Source organism: Cyprinus carpio, chromosome B21 (assembly GCF_018340385.1).
Source record: "Cyprinus carpio isolate SPL01 chromosome B21, ASM1834038v1, whole genome shotgun sequence".
NCBI lineage: Eukaryota > Metazoa > Chordata > Actinopteri > Cypriniformes > Cyprinidae > Cyprinus > Cyprinus carpio.
This window is the reverse complement of record NC_056617.1, coordinates 11,924,530-11,942,103: the sequence shown is the minus strand read 5'-3', so window position 1 is coordinate 11,942,103 and position 17,574 is coordinate 11,924,530. Positions and strand designations below refer to the sequence as shown.

At 38.9% G+C, this 17,574-nt stretch overlaps 1 protein-coding gene across 1 annotated transcript in view; it reads left to right on the top strand.

Annotated features, from left to right (window-relative positions):
- Nucleotides 1–1,686: 1,686 nt before the first annotated feature.
- Nucleotides 1,687–17,574, top strand: part of LOC109080817 (BOLA class I histocompatibility antigen, alpha chain BL3-7-like) — a 28,843-nt gene continuing 12,955 nt past the window's right edge. Inside the window, exons 1-5 of the mRNA XM_042747865.1 lie at nt 1,687–1,876; nt 12,351–12,596; nt 12,732–13,007; nt 13,187–13,474; nt 13,602–13,724. Of these exons, the coding sequence (XP_042603799.1) occupies nt 1,687–1,876; nt 12,351–12,596; nt 12,732–13,007; nt 13,187–13,474; nt 13,602–13,724 (1,123 nt within the window). The remainder of the gene's footprint in view (nt 1,877–12,350; nt 12,597–12,731; nt 13,008–13,186; nt 13,475–13,601; nt 13,725–17,574) is intronic.

The following is a 17,574-nucleotide window of genomic DNA, read 5'->3' as shown; positions in this document are numbered from 1 at the left end:
GAAATCTCGGAGGTGTTTTCAATAGATCACACCAGTCCTCAGTGGTCCTTACACTTTCGCACTGGGCTTCCAGTTACATTTAGGATTGATTTTAAAGTACTTTTTTACTCGTTTATAAATCACTCAATGATCTAGGGACTAAATACATTGCAGATCGCTCACTGAAGATAAAACCTAACAGACCACTCAGATCATTAGGATCGAGTCAGTTAGAAATTACCAAGGGTTCACACAAAACAAGGGAGTCGCCTTTAGTTACGATGCCGCCCACAGTTGGAATCAGCTTCCAGAAGAGATCAGATGTGCTAAAAACATTAGTCCACATTTAAATCTAGACTCAAACTCTCTCACTCTGTTTAGCTGTGCATTTGTTGACATGAGCACACTGTGCGATGTGTGTCTAAGCCAATTGATTGCACTGTATTTTACATATTCACTGTATTCTATGTAAAATCATTTTCTATTTTTACCTGTTTTAAAATTCATTTTAAATAAGTCTAATTTTTAAATAATTTCCAATGTTTTAAAATTGCTTGTTTTATTGTTTTTTTTTAAAGTGCTTGTTTTATTTTTGTTATTATTTTTCCATCTTACTTGATTTGTACCTTCTTTTATGTGAAAGCGACACGTATCTCTCTGAAGTCATATCATTGTGTACGAAATGTGCTATATAGAATAATTACTTGCCTTGTGCCAGTGACCTTACATGAGTCTGCAAGGTCCATTTCATCACCAGAGGACTTCGAGCTAAAAAGTCGCTGTTTGCAGACGGCATTTTTCCCGGAAAGGTCCAATGACTCCATAAAGCCGAGAAATATCGCAGAAGGCCCTGAGAGAAGGCGGGGGCTGTTGGCTTGTGGATTAGAGGAGACATGTCAAGTCTGTAATAACAAAACAGATAATGCAGCAAAACATGGTGAAAGCTGCCGATCTGAACAAGGGGACCAGGGCTACAGTGCGTCGGCCACAGACTGCATCATCTTGCAGTTGGTGAGTAATGACCATGATCTTTATCCTAAATAAATATACATTTTTACATCAGCCGTTTTATGGTCTTAATAACCTGTCCTGAACCTGACCAAAACTTGTAAAAATGAATTTGGGTGCAGTGTGTGGTACATAAGAGCGTTAAAAACGTATCAAAAAATAACAGACACTAACATTTAATTTAACATTTAACTTATTATGATCAGTGGCAAAAAAAATAGTTTTGATGAGCACATTTGAGGATCTCTTTCTACTGAGCCCCTCTGGTGCCCACTTAGTCAAAAAAAAAATTTGGTAGAAATCGTAGTGCCTCAAGAAGACTAACTCGTGGCTCAAGATACTAACTCGTGGCCTCAAGATAGTAACTCGTGGCCTCAAGATACTAACTCGTGGCCTCAAGATACTAACTCGTGGCCTCAAGATATTGGATTGCATAGAATGTTCACTGATTCGTGTTTAGGCTAAAAATAAGTTCGGCGGCTTATTGGGGTTTGGGAAAGAAACTGCATCTTGCAGTACATTTTAAACGACGGAAAAGTATATTGGCGTTTATCAACGTTTGGAAAAGAGAGATCTTCATTTATTGGTTAAAATAAAAACAGTGTGCTTTCAATAATTAACAGTTCGCAGATGTTTTGTTTGTTTTCTAACCGCTTAGGAAAATGAGCCCAGTGAAAATGAGATGCCCTGCATTGATCGATGCATGATAGGAGTCTGCAAGAAGCTGGTGTGAGCCCTTCTCTCACAGCCTGGAAGGCACCAGCGATGCCCATGACAAAAGTCCAAGAGGAACTCGATCTACCATCTCATCGCAGAATGCCAAACAGATGGGGTTCCCGACAGATGATGATCAGCAGGATATTAGAAACAGCAGCGGGCTTTAACTCAGGTCCGGTCTGCAGAAAAGAAGCCTGCGGGCATGGTGTCTAATTCCAACCTGGCAAGATATAGATGTCCTGGAATCTGTAAGCAAGTCACTGGGCCCAAGTGCTGGATTTGTACGCTGATGCATCTTTCAGGGGATGATACGTCAATGTCATCTTTGTAAAGCCACATGTTTCTTCAGCGCTTAACTCAACACACTTCACTAATGGAAAATGCGAGAGGAAGAGACACAGACCTGACCAAGAAAATAAAGAAGAAGATGCAGGACTAACCTCAACAGAGAAATAATGAAGATGATTGATACTCAGAAAGCTGCTGAGATATTTCACCGAGAGCACTTTTTGGACCCCCAGATAGTTCAAGATCCGACTTACATCAGTGCAGACAGCGAAGACCGCACGAGTTAAGGCAAACAGAGTGGCATCACAGAATGATGGAACTGCCAGGAGAAATCAAGCTAGGGCAAAGCTGCAGCACTGTAGCGCACTGTCGGAGGAGCCCAACGTTACCAGTGCACCCCAGCAAGAAACAGCAAAGAAGTCTTTGGGGCAAGCTTCCTCTCTACGAGAAACAGAGTGAAATCTTCAGCAAAGGGTGATTCCTCTCTGACCCTAAAGGTAGATGTGTCTGGGAAGCTTTGGAAGCAGTTCATAAACACCTACCTGCTAACACCCTCCATAGAACAAAGAGGGGGAGGGCAAGCTTGCACTTGGTGGAAAGTAACAACAAACTAATTTTTCCTCGTCTCGCCAGGAGGGCGGGATTGCCCGCAAAATACCTGTGTATTCCTGTGGACCAAGATCGCCATCAGAGAGACTTTTCAGTACTAGTGGCAACATGCGTCACTTGCCAACGGAACCTGGCTCACAGCCTGCAAAGTTGTTTGATAGCAGGCTTGGGGGATCAATTACAATTTATATTTTGTTATTAGCGCTTTTTACAGAAATACGATACACAATAATTGCCAAGGATGGCAACTTGGTCGCCACAGAAAATTAAAGTTTCGACAAGGCTTACGTAGTAGCTTATCAGTGGTGACTGATCAGTTTATGTGTATATGTCAGAAATGTTCAGAAAAATCAAATAAAAAAAGCCGTGTAACAAACAGACGATTAAAAGCAAATATCGCCAATCAAACGTATAGCAAAATGTGGGTAGTTCTGTATGTTGTCTCTGGCACGTTGCATCATCTGAGGTCCTCTGAGGGCTGGCATCATCTCTTCTCAGGTGTTCTGGATCCAGACTGGAGCTCCGGTGTGTAAATCCTAGTGGCAAAACAGAGAAACAAATAGAGACATAAGCCATTAGCGTAGCTGCTGCGGTGTTCAGCCAAGTAAAATTGAATAGTTTAATCCCAAGCTAAAGAATAAAGAATGCGCATTTGCATCAGATATAACTGCAGTCCAAAATTATGAAAAATGCATTATTTGAATGCTTGGCCAAAAAGGTGAGTTTTTTAATCTAGATTTAAACAAAGGAAGTGTGTTTTGAACCCTGAACATATCAGGAAGGCGTATTCCAGAGTTTGGGGCCAAATGCGATAAAAAGCTCTCACCTCCGTTCGTAGTGGACTTGCCGGCTATCCTAGGTACTATCAAAAGTCCAGCGTTTTGGGCATGACCTTAGGGGAGCGTGATGGATTGTAGCGTGGTAGAAGTCTAGTTAGGTATGCAGGAGCAAACCATTAAGGGCCTTATAAGTAAGTAATAATATTTGTGTAAATGATACAGAACCACCTAATAGGTAGCCAGTGCAGAGACTGTAAAAATTGGGGTAATATGATCATATTTTCTTGACTCTGGTAAGGACTCTAGCCGCTGCATTTGGACTACCTGTAGCTTGTTTATTGAGGATGCAGGACAAACCACCTAGAAGTGCATTACAATAGTCCAGTCTAGAGGTCATGAATGCATGAACTAGCTTTTCTGCATCAGGAACAGGTAACATGTTTCGTAGCTTGGGCAATGTTTCTAAGATGGAAAAATGCTGTTTTTGTAACATGGGAAATATGATTTTCAAAAGACAAGTTACTGTCTAATATTACACCCAGATTTTTGACTGTAGAGGAAGTAACAGTACATCCGTCTAATTGCAAATCATAATCTACAAGATTCTGTGTAATGTTTTTTGGTCCAAAAAGTAAATATCTCTGTCTTATTTGAATTTAATAGGAGAAAATTATTGGTCATCCAATCTTTTTACATTGTTTAACACACTCTGTTGGCTTAGATAATTTTGAAGTTTCATCGTGGTCTTGTTGATATATATAGTTGAGTATCATCAGCATAACAGTGGAAACTAATCCCGTATTTTCTAATGATATTACCAAGGGGTCAACATGTTGCACTCCATATTTCAACCCATAATAAACTAGTGATAAATGACACCACACCCAAATAAAAAAAACAAAATCGAACAGACAAGAAGGATCTAAACCATCTTAAAGCCTGCCCTTGGATACCGGTACCTGTATATAGTTTTGTAATCTATCTATGAGTATGTCGTGATCTATGGTGTCGAACGCAGCACTAAGATCAAGTAAAACTAGCAATGAGATGCAGCCTTGGTCTGGGAATATCGTAATGTAATTTTTTTCCAATATCGTGCAGCCCTAGTATTCATTTTAAATAATGTTTAATTTATACAGTGAAGACATTGTTTCATTTGTTTATTTGTGATATTTAAAGAATTTAAAAACGGGCCCACTGGTCAAAACCTGCACCAGGGACCCTCAAACCCCAGCTACGGCCCTGCCTGTATTTAAAGGGTTACTCCACAGCAAAATGAAAATTTTGTCATTAATCACTTACCCCCAAGTTGTTCCAAACTCATAAAAGCGTTGTTTGTCTTCGGAACACAATTTAAGATATTTTGGATGAAAACCTGGAGGCCTTGTGACTGTCCCATAGACTGCCAAGTAAGTAACATGGTCAAGGTCCAGGAAAGTATGAAAAGCATTGTTAGAATAGTGTAATGGTGTAGAATAGTATAAATTGTGTTCCGAAGATGAACAGAGCTTTTACAGGTTTGGAACGACATGAGGGTAAGTGATTAGTGACAAAATTTTCATTTTGGGGTGGAATATCCCTTTAAGATAAAATAATATTTCCCATATTTTACAAAGGCCAACACATATTTGAATAAACAAATAAGTATTTACTGTTTATAATACTAATAGCAATTCTAAATTAATTAATTTAATAATAAGTAGGCTATTAGAGAAGCTCATTTGCATGTGATTTTGGCGTCTTTGTTTCCATAGCGACGGATTCTCCAGAACATGCCCCGCTAAAGCCCTTTCACACAAGAGCAGCATGTGGTAAACAAACCTGTGCGGTTTTAAACATCTACAAGCTCATATCTGCCCTTTGACCACAAACTCTCCAAAAGTAGCGCTGAATGGCAAAGTTATCAACATGTCTGTACATTAACTAACGATAAACCTGCAGTTTGCTGAGAGGCATTTCAGTTTTTTCATGGTGGACTGTCTGACTTAAAGTGACAGTTCACCCAAAAATGAAAAATGTTGTCATCTTTTAAAAAAACCACAAGTTGTTCTAGACCTGTAATAATTTCTCTCTTCTGTTGAACATAAAAGAAGATACTTTAAATAATGCGGGTAACCAAACAGTTTTTCTGATGCCCAATGAATTATTATTATTATTTTTTTTACCTTACTATGGAAGTTAAAACCATCAGCTGTTTAGTTGAGAGACATTCTTCAAAGTATCTTATTTTGATCAAAAGAAGAAAGAACTTTATGCAGGTTTTAGAACAAACCTGGGTACATTATGACTAATTTCATTTTTGTGAACCATACCATTGAAGTTGGCATGAAACGGAAGTAGCGATTGTCTTTTTTTTCTCTACGGTGACGTCTATCCGAGTGAAACAGCATCTGAAATGAGAGGGCAGGACTTGGATTCGTCCTTCGGGAATTGATTTGATCATTGGAAGTTGGGGCGTTGCTAACAAAATGGAGGCAGATCTGAATGCCAGTTTGCAGTTAGTTGTGAGGGGATTTCTCTCCACTGGTGACACTCTAGCATGATGAAATTTTTTATTTATTGAGGAAGATGATGACAAGGACAATCAATTGCACAAAACATGCCTTGTTAGGCCCTTCTCGCGCGCGAGAGAGAGAGAGACTGCCTGAATGACTGAGTGTGTCCTCCATCAGGTGAAGTCATATTCATAAAAAAAAAAAAAAAAAAAAAGTTTGCAATGTCCTAAGAGTAATGTTGTGGGTAATATCCTAATGTCCTTTCAACATTTACAGATATTATACTTGCCCCTGGCTTGTGTCAGCACTGGATTTCTATAAAGTGAAGCATCAACTTCAGCTTTTTTTCCCCCAGCATTTAGCCCTCACATCAAGCCCTTGTGACGTAGCTCATGACCAGAAGAGAAGATGAGTTTGTTTTGAGGGGGAGGGGAGGATAATGTTTTTGAATAAAGATTTCGAGGGCACATGAATTTAAAAAAAAATAATGAAGTGCATGAATATGATAGTGGATAAATTATTTATTAAAAAAAACATTGCAGTATTCCTTTTTATCCATCTTTTGCAAAAAAAAAAAAAAAAGAGGGTGGCTAAGTGTTTTGATAGTACAGGGCCAAGCCCAGCAGAGGCAAAATGAGGAGCAAAGCATGGCATGTAGCATCAGACCAACTGCAATAATGAGTAATTAAGGCTGTTTTTGAATGATTGTAGTTGAAATGGCTGAAAAATCATAAATACAACCTAAAATAAATAATAAATGGGTTATCACATTTGACCAACAGGTGGTGCTGTAATCAAATCATTTTGGTGTGTTTTGTGTGAGGTTACAATGGAACATACAAGGTTTGTTGTCATTATGTCAAAGCTTTGCAGAGATACAGCCTCAGAGTGATTTTGGCACCGTAGTGGTGCTGTACGAAAACGGTTTTGTTTATCGATACAAAATCCATAAAGTTTTGCCAGCACAGCCTGAAGATGATCTGACTCGATCTAGATGAAAATTGGACCAACGTTTGAGGAGTTTGAAAAAGTAGGTTTTCAACATAAATCAAAATGGCAGACAGGAAGGCCGGCTTACTGTGGCATAATTGCTATCTATGTTGTTGGCATGACCCAATGAGTATTTTGAAAGAAGTTTCATCACAATAGGCTAATGCAAGCAAAAGTTATTAGCATTTTTGGAAATTTCATGATTAAAGATTAATGAATGGTTTATTACTCTTGACCAATAGGTGGCCCTGTTACCAAATTGATGTGGCGTGGTCAGTTTGACTTCCGGATTTGCTACCGTTCGGACGTTCTAGCTTACTGCTCTGCACTTTGCTTCTTATTTCTGTACTTTTCTCAGATTTTTCTAAGATTTTTACTTCAGCAGATCAACACATGGCACAAACACTTAAACTAAAAACTCTTTGGGACTGGAATAATACTACAAAAAGAAGACTTTGCCTCCCACTGCCAGCAGCTTACATTCCGGAGACGGGATAACAACTGCCTACATTCAAACAGAAGAGAGAAAAAAGGCCTCCTGTTGGATCTACTTGCTGCATGAACTGCTGCAAATTTCTACAAAGGATTGTGATTCTTGAAACAAAGTTACTTGCTGGACTTCCAAAACGGGCGGAACACACAGCAGACCGTCGATATAGACCCCCTCAGCATACAGCCAGTGAGTCCCATGAATCTTCTGAATCTCAACAGTTTATACCAAGTGTAGAGGAACAAGCCGAAACTGATCGCCACACTAATCAATGGCACAACACAGGGAGCGAGACCCAAAGGAACACAAGACATCAGATTGTCACGGGTTTCTCGTATTGCTGCCGAAGCTTCCTCTACCCCAGATTCGACTATGACAAGGCTTGTAAATACTGGTATTCTACCTCCCCATATACATCTTGAGAACAGATTTGAAGCATTAATGAACTGCGGGTGAGGAATCCCCAAATGTGATTAAACATGGATTGGATCAGCCAGCAGCTAACACCGCTACTAATGGGCGCTCAAGGTCGAGCAGACAGCGGCATTCAGCTCAGAGTGCAGCCGAGTCCAGGACTCTGATAGTGGGTGACTCTATTATCAGAAACATCAGTAGCAGGACTACAACACAACATGCTGCCTTCCTCAAGCAACCGTCTCTGATGTGAACAAGGAACTTCGGAACATTCTAATGAAGCACAAGACTGCAAATCGAATCATCATACATGTGGGGAAGAATGATATTCGGAAAGAGCAGTCAGAATTCCTTAAGATGGACTTCAGTGAACTCTTTGAAACACTTCAAAGACTCAAAGTTCAGTCGTTCATCAGTGGACCACTCCCAGCAAGGGGAACAAATATGTTTTCAGGGATGCTTGGGCTGAACACATGGTTACAAAGATCTTGCAGTATAAAAGGTGTGAATTTCATCGACAACTTCAATCTTTTCTGGGGCCATAGACAACTGTTTAAACCGGATGGCCTCCACCCAAACAAACTTGGTGCTAGAGTTCTTAAGGACAATATCTACTTCTCCCTCCGTCATCCTTCAGCAGAGTGTGTCAATCCATTCAGCACACACACACCGGGTCCGAGTCATCATGTGGTTGACATATCCCACAAGGACACTGATAACACCATGCAGCCAAAACAAGCACTGCGGACGGACACTATCCCGGCTGAGCCCTGCCCACAGAGCTCCTCACAGACAGACTGTGATGTACCAAAACAGCTACAAGACTCAGCACCCAAGGACGACTTTCTGGAAAACAGCCAGGGAAGCCAGAACAACATATTACAGCCACCAGAGACACAGCCCCTCTCACCGGACACATTATCCCTCTCTCCAGCATCTCCACTTCTGTGCTTCTCACAGAAAATGGAGGAATTGGTGTATGCTGGGACTAAACTCTCTCACTCATTCGCTGCAAGCCCTCAGATATCAACAAAAAAATGGCGGGCCACCCAACCACCAAAGCCTGTGAGCCCTGCTCCTGTGAGAGCTCTCCGACCACTGCCACAACGCCAGGGCCCAAACCCTCAATCTGCTGCATGATTTCCTCAGAGTTTGACTATTTTGTTATTGCAGGGGATTTTAATATTCACATAGACAATGCAGAAAACAAAACTACAAAAGAAATTATAACAGTTCTAAACACTTTTGACTTGATTCAGCATGTGCATGGACCCACACACAATAGTGGACACACTCTAGACTTAATCATCAGTAGGGGTCTAAACATTTCATCCATTGTTATTAAGGACGTAGCACTATCTGATCACTTCTGTATTTTCTTTGATATATTGATCTCTGCTACCACTGAATCTAGATCCGTCTCTGTCAGAAAGAGATGCATAAACGAGAACACAATTTTCCTTTTTAATGGAGGCTATATCTTTAACACCAAGCATTTCTGTAGACTCTGTTGATCTTCTCCTTGATTCCTTTAACTCAAAAGTTAAGAATGTTATTGATGATATTGCTCCAATAATAGTCAGTAAGAAAACAAACAGACAGAAATCAGTTTGGAGAAGATCGACAGCAGTTCAGACTTTGAAAAGACAATGCAGAAAAGCTGAGCGGATGTGGCGGAAGACGAAAGTTGAAATTCACTATAGCATCTATAAAGACAGCCTTCATGCTTTTAATGTGAATCTAGCCACAGCTAGACAGAATTTCTTCTCAAACCTTATAAACAGTAAGTTAAACAACACTCATACTCTTTTTGCCACTGTTGAGAGACTAACAAACCCCCCCAAGTCAGATTCTCAGTGAAATGCTCTCAGACAGCAAATGCAATGAGTTTGCTTCCTTCTTTTCTGAGAAGATCATCAATATCAGGAAGGTGATTAGCACATCCTCAAGTAATGCAGAGGTCAGACAGATTCAATATCAAAAAGATACTATGGGCCCTATTTTAACGATCTGAAACGCAAGTGTCAAAGCGCGAAGCGCAAGTAACTTTGTGGGCGGGTCTCGGCGCTGTTGCTATTTTCCCGGCGAGATAAATGCCTCTTGCGCCCGGCGCAAATCTAAAATGGGTTGGTCTGAAGTAGCTTCATTATTCATAGGTGTGGTTTGGGCGTAACGTGAAATAAACCAATCAGAGCATCATCCAATATTCCCTTTAAAAGCAGGTGCGCAAGTTCCATTATGGATTGCTATTATTATGGCGTATTTACCAGGCGCACGCCAGGAGCGGTTCACAGCCGAGGAGACTGATTATGTACATATATGTCTTGCCACTATTGGGCAAACAGGTCTGATCCTTAATTACTACAATTAGCCTGAATAATTTGTAAGCTAGATTTATGCCTATTTTTTCACATCTTCGTGGCACACCACAATGATTTCCGTCATCTCATGTGTTAATATTTTTTTAGTGTAACAATTTATGATTTGCAAAGATAACTGTTGCATCTGTGTAGATTACATGAGCAAAGTGTATGCGCGTTGTGCACGCTATACATTATGGTCAAGCATGCGCCCTTAAAATAGCATAATGAACAACGCGCAACGCGCCACTGACTTTAGACTAGGTTTTTTCTGGTCAGTGGCGCAATTGTTTTTAATGGCACAGCAAAATAGCACCAGGGACTGTTTGCGCCGGAACACGCCTCCTTTTTTGCGCTGAACCGCCCAGGGAGCGCAAGTTCATTCACTAGTTTAGCGACGTGCTTCTGTGGAGGGAAAAGTGCGCTTTGCGCGGGTGCAAAATAGGAATGACACATGCGTCGGTGTACAAAGTCAATTGCGCTGGGTGCAAGATAGGGCCCTATGTCTATTTTTGAAGCAATTGATAGCAAAATTTTGGAAGACACAGTGCAGCACCTAAAATCGTCAACCTGCTATCTTGACACATTTCCCACATCTTTTTTCAAAAGTGTGCTTAACTGTTTAGAAGCAGATCTCTTAGAAGTGGTGAATGCCTCACTTCTTTCTGGGACATTTCCAAACTCCCTGAAAACTGCAGTTGTTAAACCCCTTCCTGAAAAAAGAGCAATCTTGATAACACCATTTTGAGCAACTATAGACCAATATCTAATCTTCCTTTTATAGGCAAAATTATAGAAAAAGTAGTTTTATTCAGCTGAACAAATACTTAAACTCAAATGGATACCTGGACAATTTTCAATCTGGTTTCCGACTGCATCACAGCACAGAGACAGCATTCATTAAGATAATAAATGATTTTCGCTTAAATTGTGACTCTGGCAAAATATCGGCGCTGGTATTGCTAGATCTCAGTGCTGCATTTGACAGTGTCGATCATAACATACTACTAGAGAGACTGGAAAACTGGGTCGGGCTTTCTGGGATGGTACTCAAATGGTTCAGGTCATACTTAGAAGGGAGAGGTTATTATGTGAGTCTAGGAGAGCATAAGTCTTTGTGGACGTCCATGACATGTGGAGTCCCACAAGGCTCAATTCTTGCACCACTCTTGTTCAGCCTGTATATGCTTGTGTCGATCATAACATACTACTAGAGAGACTGGAAAACTGGGTCGGGCTTTCTGGGATGGTACTCAAATGGTTCAGGTCATACTTAGAAGGGAGAGGTTATTATGTGAGTCTAGGAGAGCATAAGTCTAAGTGGACGTCCATGACATGTGGAGTCCCACAAGGCTTAATTCTTGCACCACTCTTGTTCAGGCTGTATATGCTTCCACAAGTCAAATAATGAGAAAGAACCAAATTGCCTATCACAGCTATGCTGATGATACCCAGATTTACCTAGCCTTATCTCCAAATGACTACAGCCCCATTGACTCCCTCTGCCAATGCATTGATGAAATTAATAGTTGGATGTGCCAGAACTTTCTTCAGTTAAACAAGGAAAAAACTGAAGTCATTGCATTTGGAAACAAAGATGAAGTTTTCAAGGTGAATGCATACCTTGACTCTAGGGGTCAAACAACTAAAAATCAAGTCAGGAATCTTGGTGTGATTCTGGAGATAGACCTTACTTTCAGTAGTCATGTCAAAGCAGTAACTAAATCAGCATACTATCATTTAAAAAACATTGCAAGAATAAGATGTTTTGTTTCCAGCCAAGACTTGGAGAAACTTGTTCATGCCTTTATCACCAGCAGGGTGGAATAATGAGGCTAATGAATGAGAGACAGCTGTAAATCAAAGGGAAACTATGGAACTATGGAAACTATGATATGAATTAAATCGGTTTGGTTTGGGTTCAGATAACTTCAAGCAACAGACCACAAGAGAACAGAAACTGAAAGAAATGCAACCAAAAATCCATCAACATGACAGCAGTTTGATAAGAGGAAATTAATCAGTAAATCAAATGTCAGTGATTTAAAACGTCTGATAAAGCAAAATGAAAAGCAACAACAACAAAAAATAGTTAATTTATTGTATTTCTATTGGACAACTCTGTTTCTTTTGGTGTGATCAGGAATGTATAGTTGTATATGTAGTGGTATAAATTCAGGCTACACTAATATTATATGTTTTTGTACTTGTGTGTCCACAGATTCTCACTCACTAGTGATTTTGGCAACATATATAGCTGGACAAACACCATTTCCTGAGTTCAGTGTTGTGCTGATGTTGGATGATGTGCAAATAGGATATTATGACTCAAACACATGGAAACCCATCTATCGCTCTCACGTAAATTATGATGAAGAGCAAAGCGATGCTGAAACTGTATTTCGTTTTCAATATAACAACCTGAAATATTTGGTATTCCATTATTATGATCACTTAAATCACACAGGTTAGTCGAAGCAACAAACTGATAATGCCACACAATACATTACAAAACAAATGTAACTCTTACTTGTTTATGCACACAGCATATAAACCTTTTGACATAGAAGTGGTAAAAACTACATGTTCCATTCATCTACAGGTGTACATGTTACTCAGAGACTTGCTGGATGTGAATTGTTGAACAATGATAAACCAGGTCCACTTCATTTACGGGATGCGTTCGATGGACAAAACGTTGGGGAGTTCACCTTTGACATGGAAAAAAGGGAAATACAGAATAAACTGCTATGGGTAACATTTGACCAAGTAGAACAGCTTTATGCAAAGTTAATTTCTGAAAATGTTTTTCATCCTATTTGCATTAAAACCTTGCGGAGGTACCTGAACATGGAAAAGAACAATGTGATGAGAAAAGGTGAGTGAGTCAACCTGATTAACCTCAGTATAATTCAAATACAAAAAGAACATTATCAACAAATATGGACCAGATTAAATGCTTTTGAATGCTTATTAATCATGATTATCATAACTGAATGACTGATGCAATTAACACAAGGGTTAACAAACAGTAACACTTTTCAATCTTCTTTGTAGTGAAACCCAGAGTCAGACTTATGAGGAAGATGCTCCCAGACTCTCAAGGGCTTCAGATCAGCTGTCTGGCAGGTTTTTACCCCCGTCACATTAACCTGACCCTGTTCAGAGATGGTCAGCCTGTGGATGATGATCAGATCACAGGAGGAGAGATTCTGCCTAATGGAGATGGAACTTACCAGATGAGGAAGAGTTTGGTGATCAGTGAAGAAAAGCTACGTGAAGAACATATATACAACTGCACAATGAAGCACCTCAATCTGGACAACAAACTGGACATTACATTTGGTACAAATATTTTGAGTACAGGGACAACAATTGTTAAATTTAGTAAAAAATAAATAACATGAAAACAGATTTACCTGTTTGTTTCAATAGTTTATTCTCAAATATCACTCATCTCAAAACTTTTCAGATGTGGATGAATCTGACCCACGATTCTTCAGTCTGTCTGTAGTGATCGGTGTGCTGGTGTTCATGTGTGGGGCTGTTCTCATCATAACTGCACTCATCATATGGAAGAAGAGACAAGCTGCTGGTAAAGGTTTTTTTTTTTTTTTTTTGCATCTAGTTTTCAAGGAAGAAAAGAAACCAAACATCTGTTAATTTGGAAACAATCTTCACCGTATGCAAGTTCACCTTATGTAGTTTGATATTTCAGTAATGCTTTAGATTACAGCCCGCAAAGAACTACGTAAGTATACTGAATTTACGGTGTACATTTCTGTAATTATAGTGTATCTATAAAGAACGTACGTTTAGGTATAGGGGAACAATGTTAAATTTGGGTAATAATGAGGTAACAACCAGATATGCACCCTGCAAATAACTGTGCAAGTAAACTGAAGTTACAGTGTAACTTGTACCTATTCAGTACCTCGGAGTCGGGGAATAATATGCAATGTTTGGGGAATAAAGGGGTAACAACCTGTAAAATTACAAATCATTTATACTAAGTACCTTTTCTAATATTACGTGGTATGTATGGCCTAAAAAATATTATGTTTGGGAGTGATTCAGAAAGACAATATACTTTTTATAATTTTATATGGCTATTTTATTATAGGTCTAGGTATTTTTTAACCATTCTGTTTCTCATTACTGAATAACAAAACTGGACATCTAGTGAAATGAGTTAATGAGTTTCTGCTATGATTTTTATAAGTCTACTTACCTTATGAAAGCATATTCGTTGATCTCAGCTGAGTCACACCAGCAAACTTCCAAACACCAATATCACCAAATAACTTTGCATGATATACCATCAAGGTTCAGTCTAGTTTATAATAAGCTTACTACTTCTCAGCTGTTTGCAGAAAAAAATATATGATACAATAATATTGTATCATGTATTTTTTTTCTGCAAACAGCTGTATTTCAGTGGATGTATACTGTGATGTTTTTATAGCGCAAAAAAAAGTAAAAAAAGTAGAGGGTTTAATTCGGCGATCAAACGATTAAATTAAAACTAGTGCAATAGTTTTCTCTGTAATTACTGTGCAAATATACACTTGTTCTGTGTTTAAGTCCAACTTGTTCTCCCTTATTCCATGTAGTTACAACATTTGCGGGCTGTAAATTAAAGTGGCGCTTATTCCCCCTTATTCCATGTAGTTACAGGGTAAATACAACAGTTGTGGGCTGTAAATTAAAGCGGTGCTTGTTGTTACCTCCTTGTTCCACGTAGTTACAGGGTAATTGGCTACAACAAATTGCTCTGAAATAATTGTTTACACAATTTGTCATACATACATTATATATCAGGTAATATATCAGTAAAGATGCTGACTATTTTATTTAATTACAATATTGTTTGAAATTTACTATAGGCCTACTGCTAGGTTAAATTAACCCAAAATGGGTTTTTAAATAAAAAATCACACACAATATGACAACACAACACAGGCAACAGATAATAAAAGATAAAAATGTATTACACCAGTTCAGAAAAAAACAAAGGAACTCCATACTTACACAGATTTCACAGTTAACCCAAATTCTTTTTGAAAAGCGTATTTAAGAACAAATTCAAGATTTAGTTTGATTTGTACATGTTGTTCACCCTCTGATGAAGTTAAACTATTATGGCCAAACCATTACGCCAATAAGCACACAGTAATAAACACTAAAAGTCAAAATTAAACTGTGTATTATAGTGAATTGACAGGATTATACCGTATTTGAGCCTACCCTTTTGATCCACTTCCTCAAACACCATTTTGACTAGTTCAGTTCCTGGCTTTACCGCTCATAAATCACCGCTCAATGTTGTGAGAATTATACTCGGACAGTTTTAAAAGAGCACAGTTTCAAAAATCTCTCTCCTGTTCGCTTCGATTAGTTTTCTTGTATTTTCAACACATATTCCTGTCATGAGCACCACAAACTTTCAGACTTGACTGTCTAAAGCACCATTCTGTTTCCAGTTCAGTCCATTAAATCGTCCAGTTTTAACACACTCCAGACAGTTTCAAAGTTGTCCCTTCAATAATTTTTTTTCCTATTTTCCGCACATGTTCCTATCTTAAAGGGATAATCTGCACCATAATGAAAATTTTGTCATTAATCACTTACCCCCATGTCGTTCCAAACCCGTAAAAGCTTTGTTCATCGTTGGAACACAATTTAAGATATTTTGGATGAAAACCAGGAGGCTTGACTGTCCCATAGACTGCCAAGTAAGTTACACAGTCAAGGTCCAGAAAAGTATGAAAGACATCATCAGAATAGTCAATCTGCCATCAGTGGTTCAACTGTAATGTTATGAAGCGACGAAAATACTTTTTGTATGTGAAGAAAACAAAAATAATGACTTTATTCTACAATTCATCTCCTCTATGTCTGTCCACATCACTGTAGTGCCATTTTGGAGAATATGAGCTAAATTATACCCGTCATCGCCTTCTGTTTAATTTTTCACGTCAAGGGTTTTCCTTTTTTCTGTTATTGAACGAAGTACATATCAGATAAAAAAGGAGTCCCAAAAACAGAAATATCTGATCATTGTCCAAATTGCTGTTTATATTGCACTTGTGTAATCAAGGCAACATCAGATGCATTTCTATTGCATTCCAAAGAGCTCTGTTATCAGCACCACAGTGGAAAATGAAATCGTATCCGTGCTGACTGGCTCGGATCGGCACGGAATGGAAAGGTTAAGCAGCTTAACCGTGCCAAGAATTCCGGGCCGAGAACGGTTTGTAATCGTGCCACGCCGTACCAGGCTCACATGGAAATACAACTGGAACCATACCTGACAGTTCTTAGAACCGTTTGGCCCAATAGTGGAAAAGTGGTTTTAGATTGTTGTTAGGTCATACATATACCACGTAATATTAGAATAGATACCCCTTAGTTTCAAATACTTACAGTAGAAATTATTTGTAATTTTACAGGTTATTACCCCTTTATTCCCCAAACTTTGCATATAATTCCCTTATACCTACACGGAGGAACTGAATATGTACACTACAGTAGCAAACCGTGACTCTTGAACCTAGGCCCTCTTTGCTATCCTAGGTACTATCAAAAGTCCAGCGTTTTGTGACCTTAGGGAGCGTGATGGGTTGTAGCGTGGTAGAAGACTAGTTAGGTACACAGGAGCTAAGCCATTAAGGGCCTTATAAGTAAGTAATAATATTTTGTAACTGATACAGAACTTAATAGGTAGCCAGTGCAGAGACTTTAAAATTGGGGTAATATGATCATATTTTCTTGACCTGGTAAGGACTCTAGCCGCTGCATTTTGGACTACCTGTAGCTTGTTTATTGAGGATGCAGGACAACCACCTAGCAGTGCATTACAATAGTCCAATCTAGAGGTCATGAATGCATGAACTAGCTTTTCTGCATCAGAAACAGGTAACATGTTTCGTAGCTTGGCAATGTTTCTAAGATGGAAGAATGCTGTTTTGTAACATGAGAAATATGATTTTCAAAAGACAAGTTACTATCTAACATAACACCCAGATTTTTGACAGTAGAGGAAGTAACAGTACATCCGTATAATTGCAAATTGTAATCTATGAGATTCTGTGTAATGTTTTTTGGTCCAATAAGTAATATCTCTGTCTTATCTAAATTTAATAGGAGAAAATTATTGGTCATTCAATCTTTTACATTTTCAACACACTCTGTTAGCTTAGATAATTTTGAAGTTTCACCTGGTCTTGTTGAGATATATAGTTGAGTATCATCAGCATAATAGTGGAAACTAATCCCGTATTTTCTAATGATATTACCAAGGGGCAACATGTATATTGAAAATAGCAGAGGACCTAGGACAGATCCTTGTGGCACTCCATATTTTACTGGTGATAAATGAGATGACTCCCCATTTAAATAAACAAAGTGGTTGCGATCGGTCAGGTAGGATCTAAACCATCTTA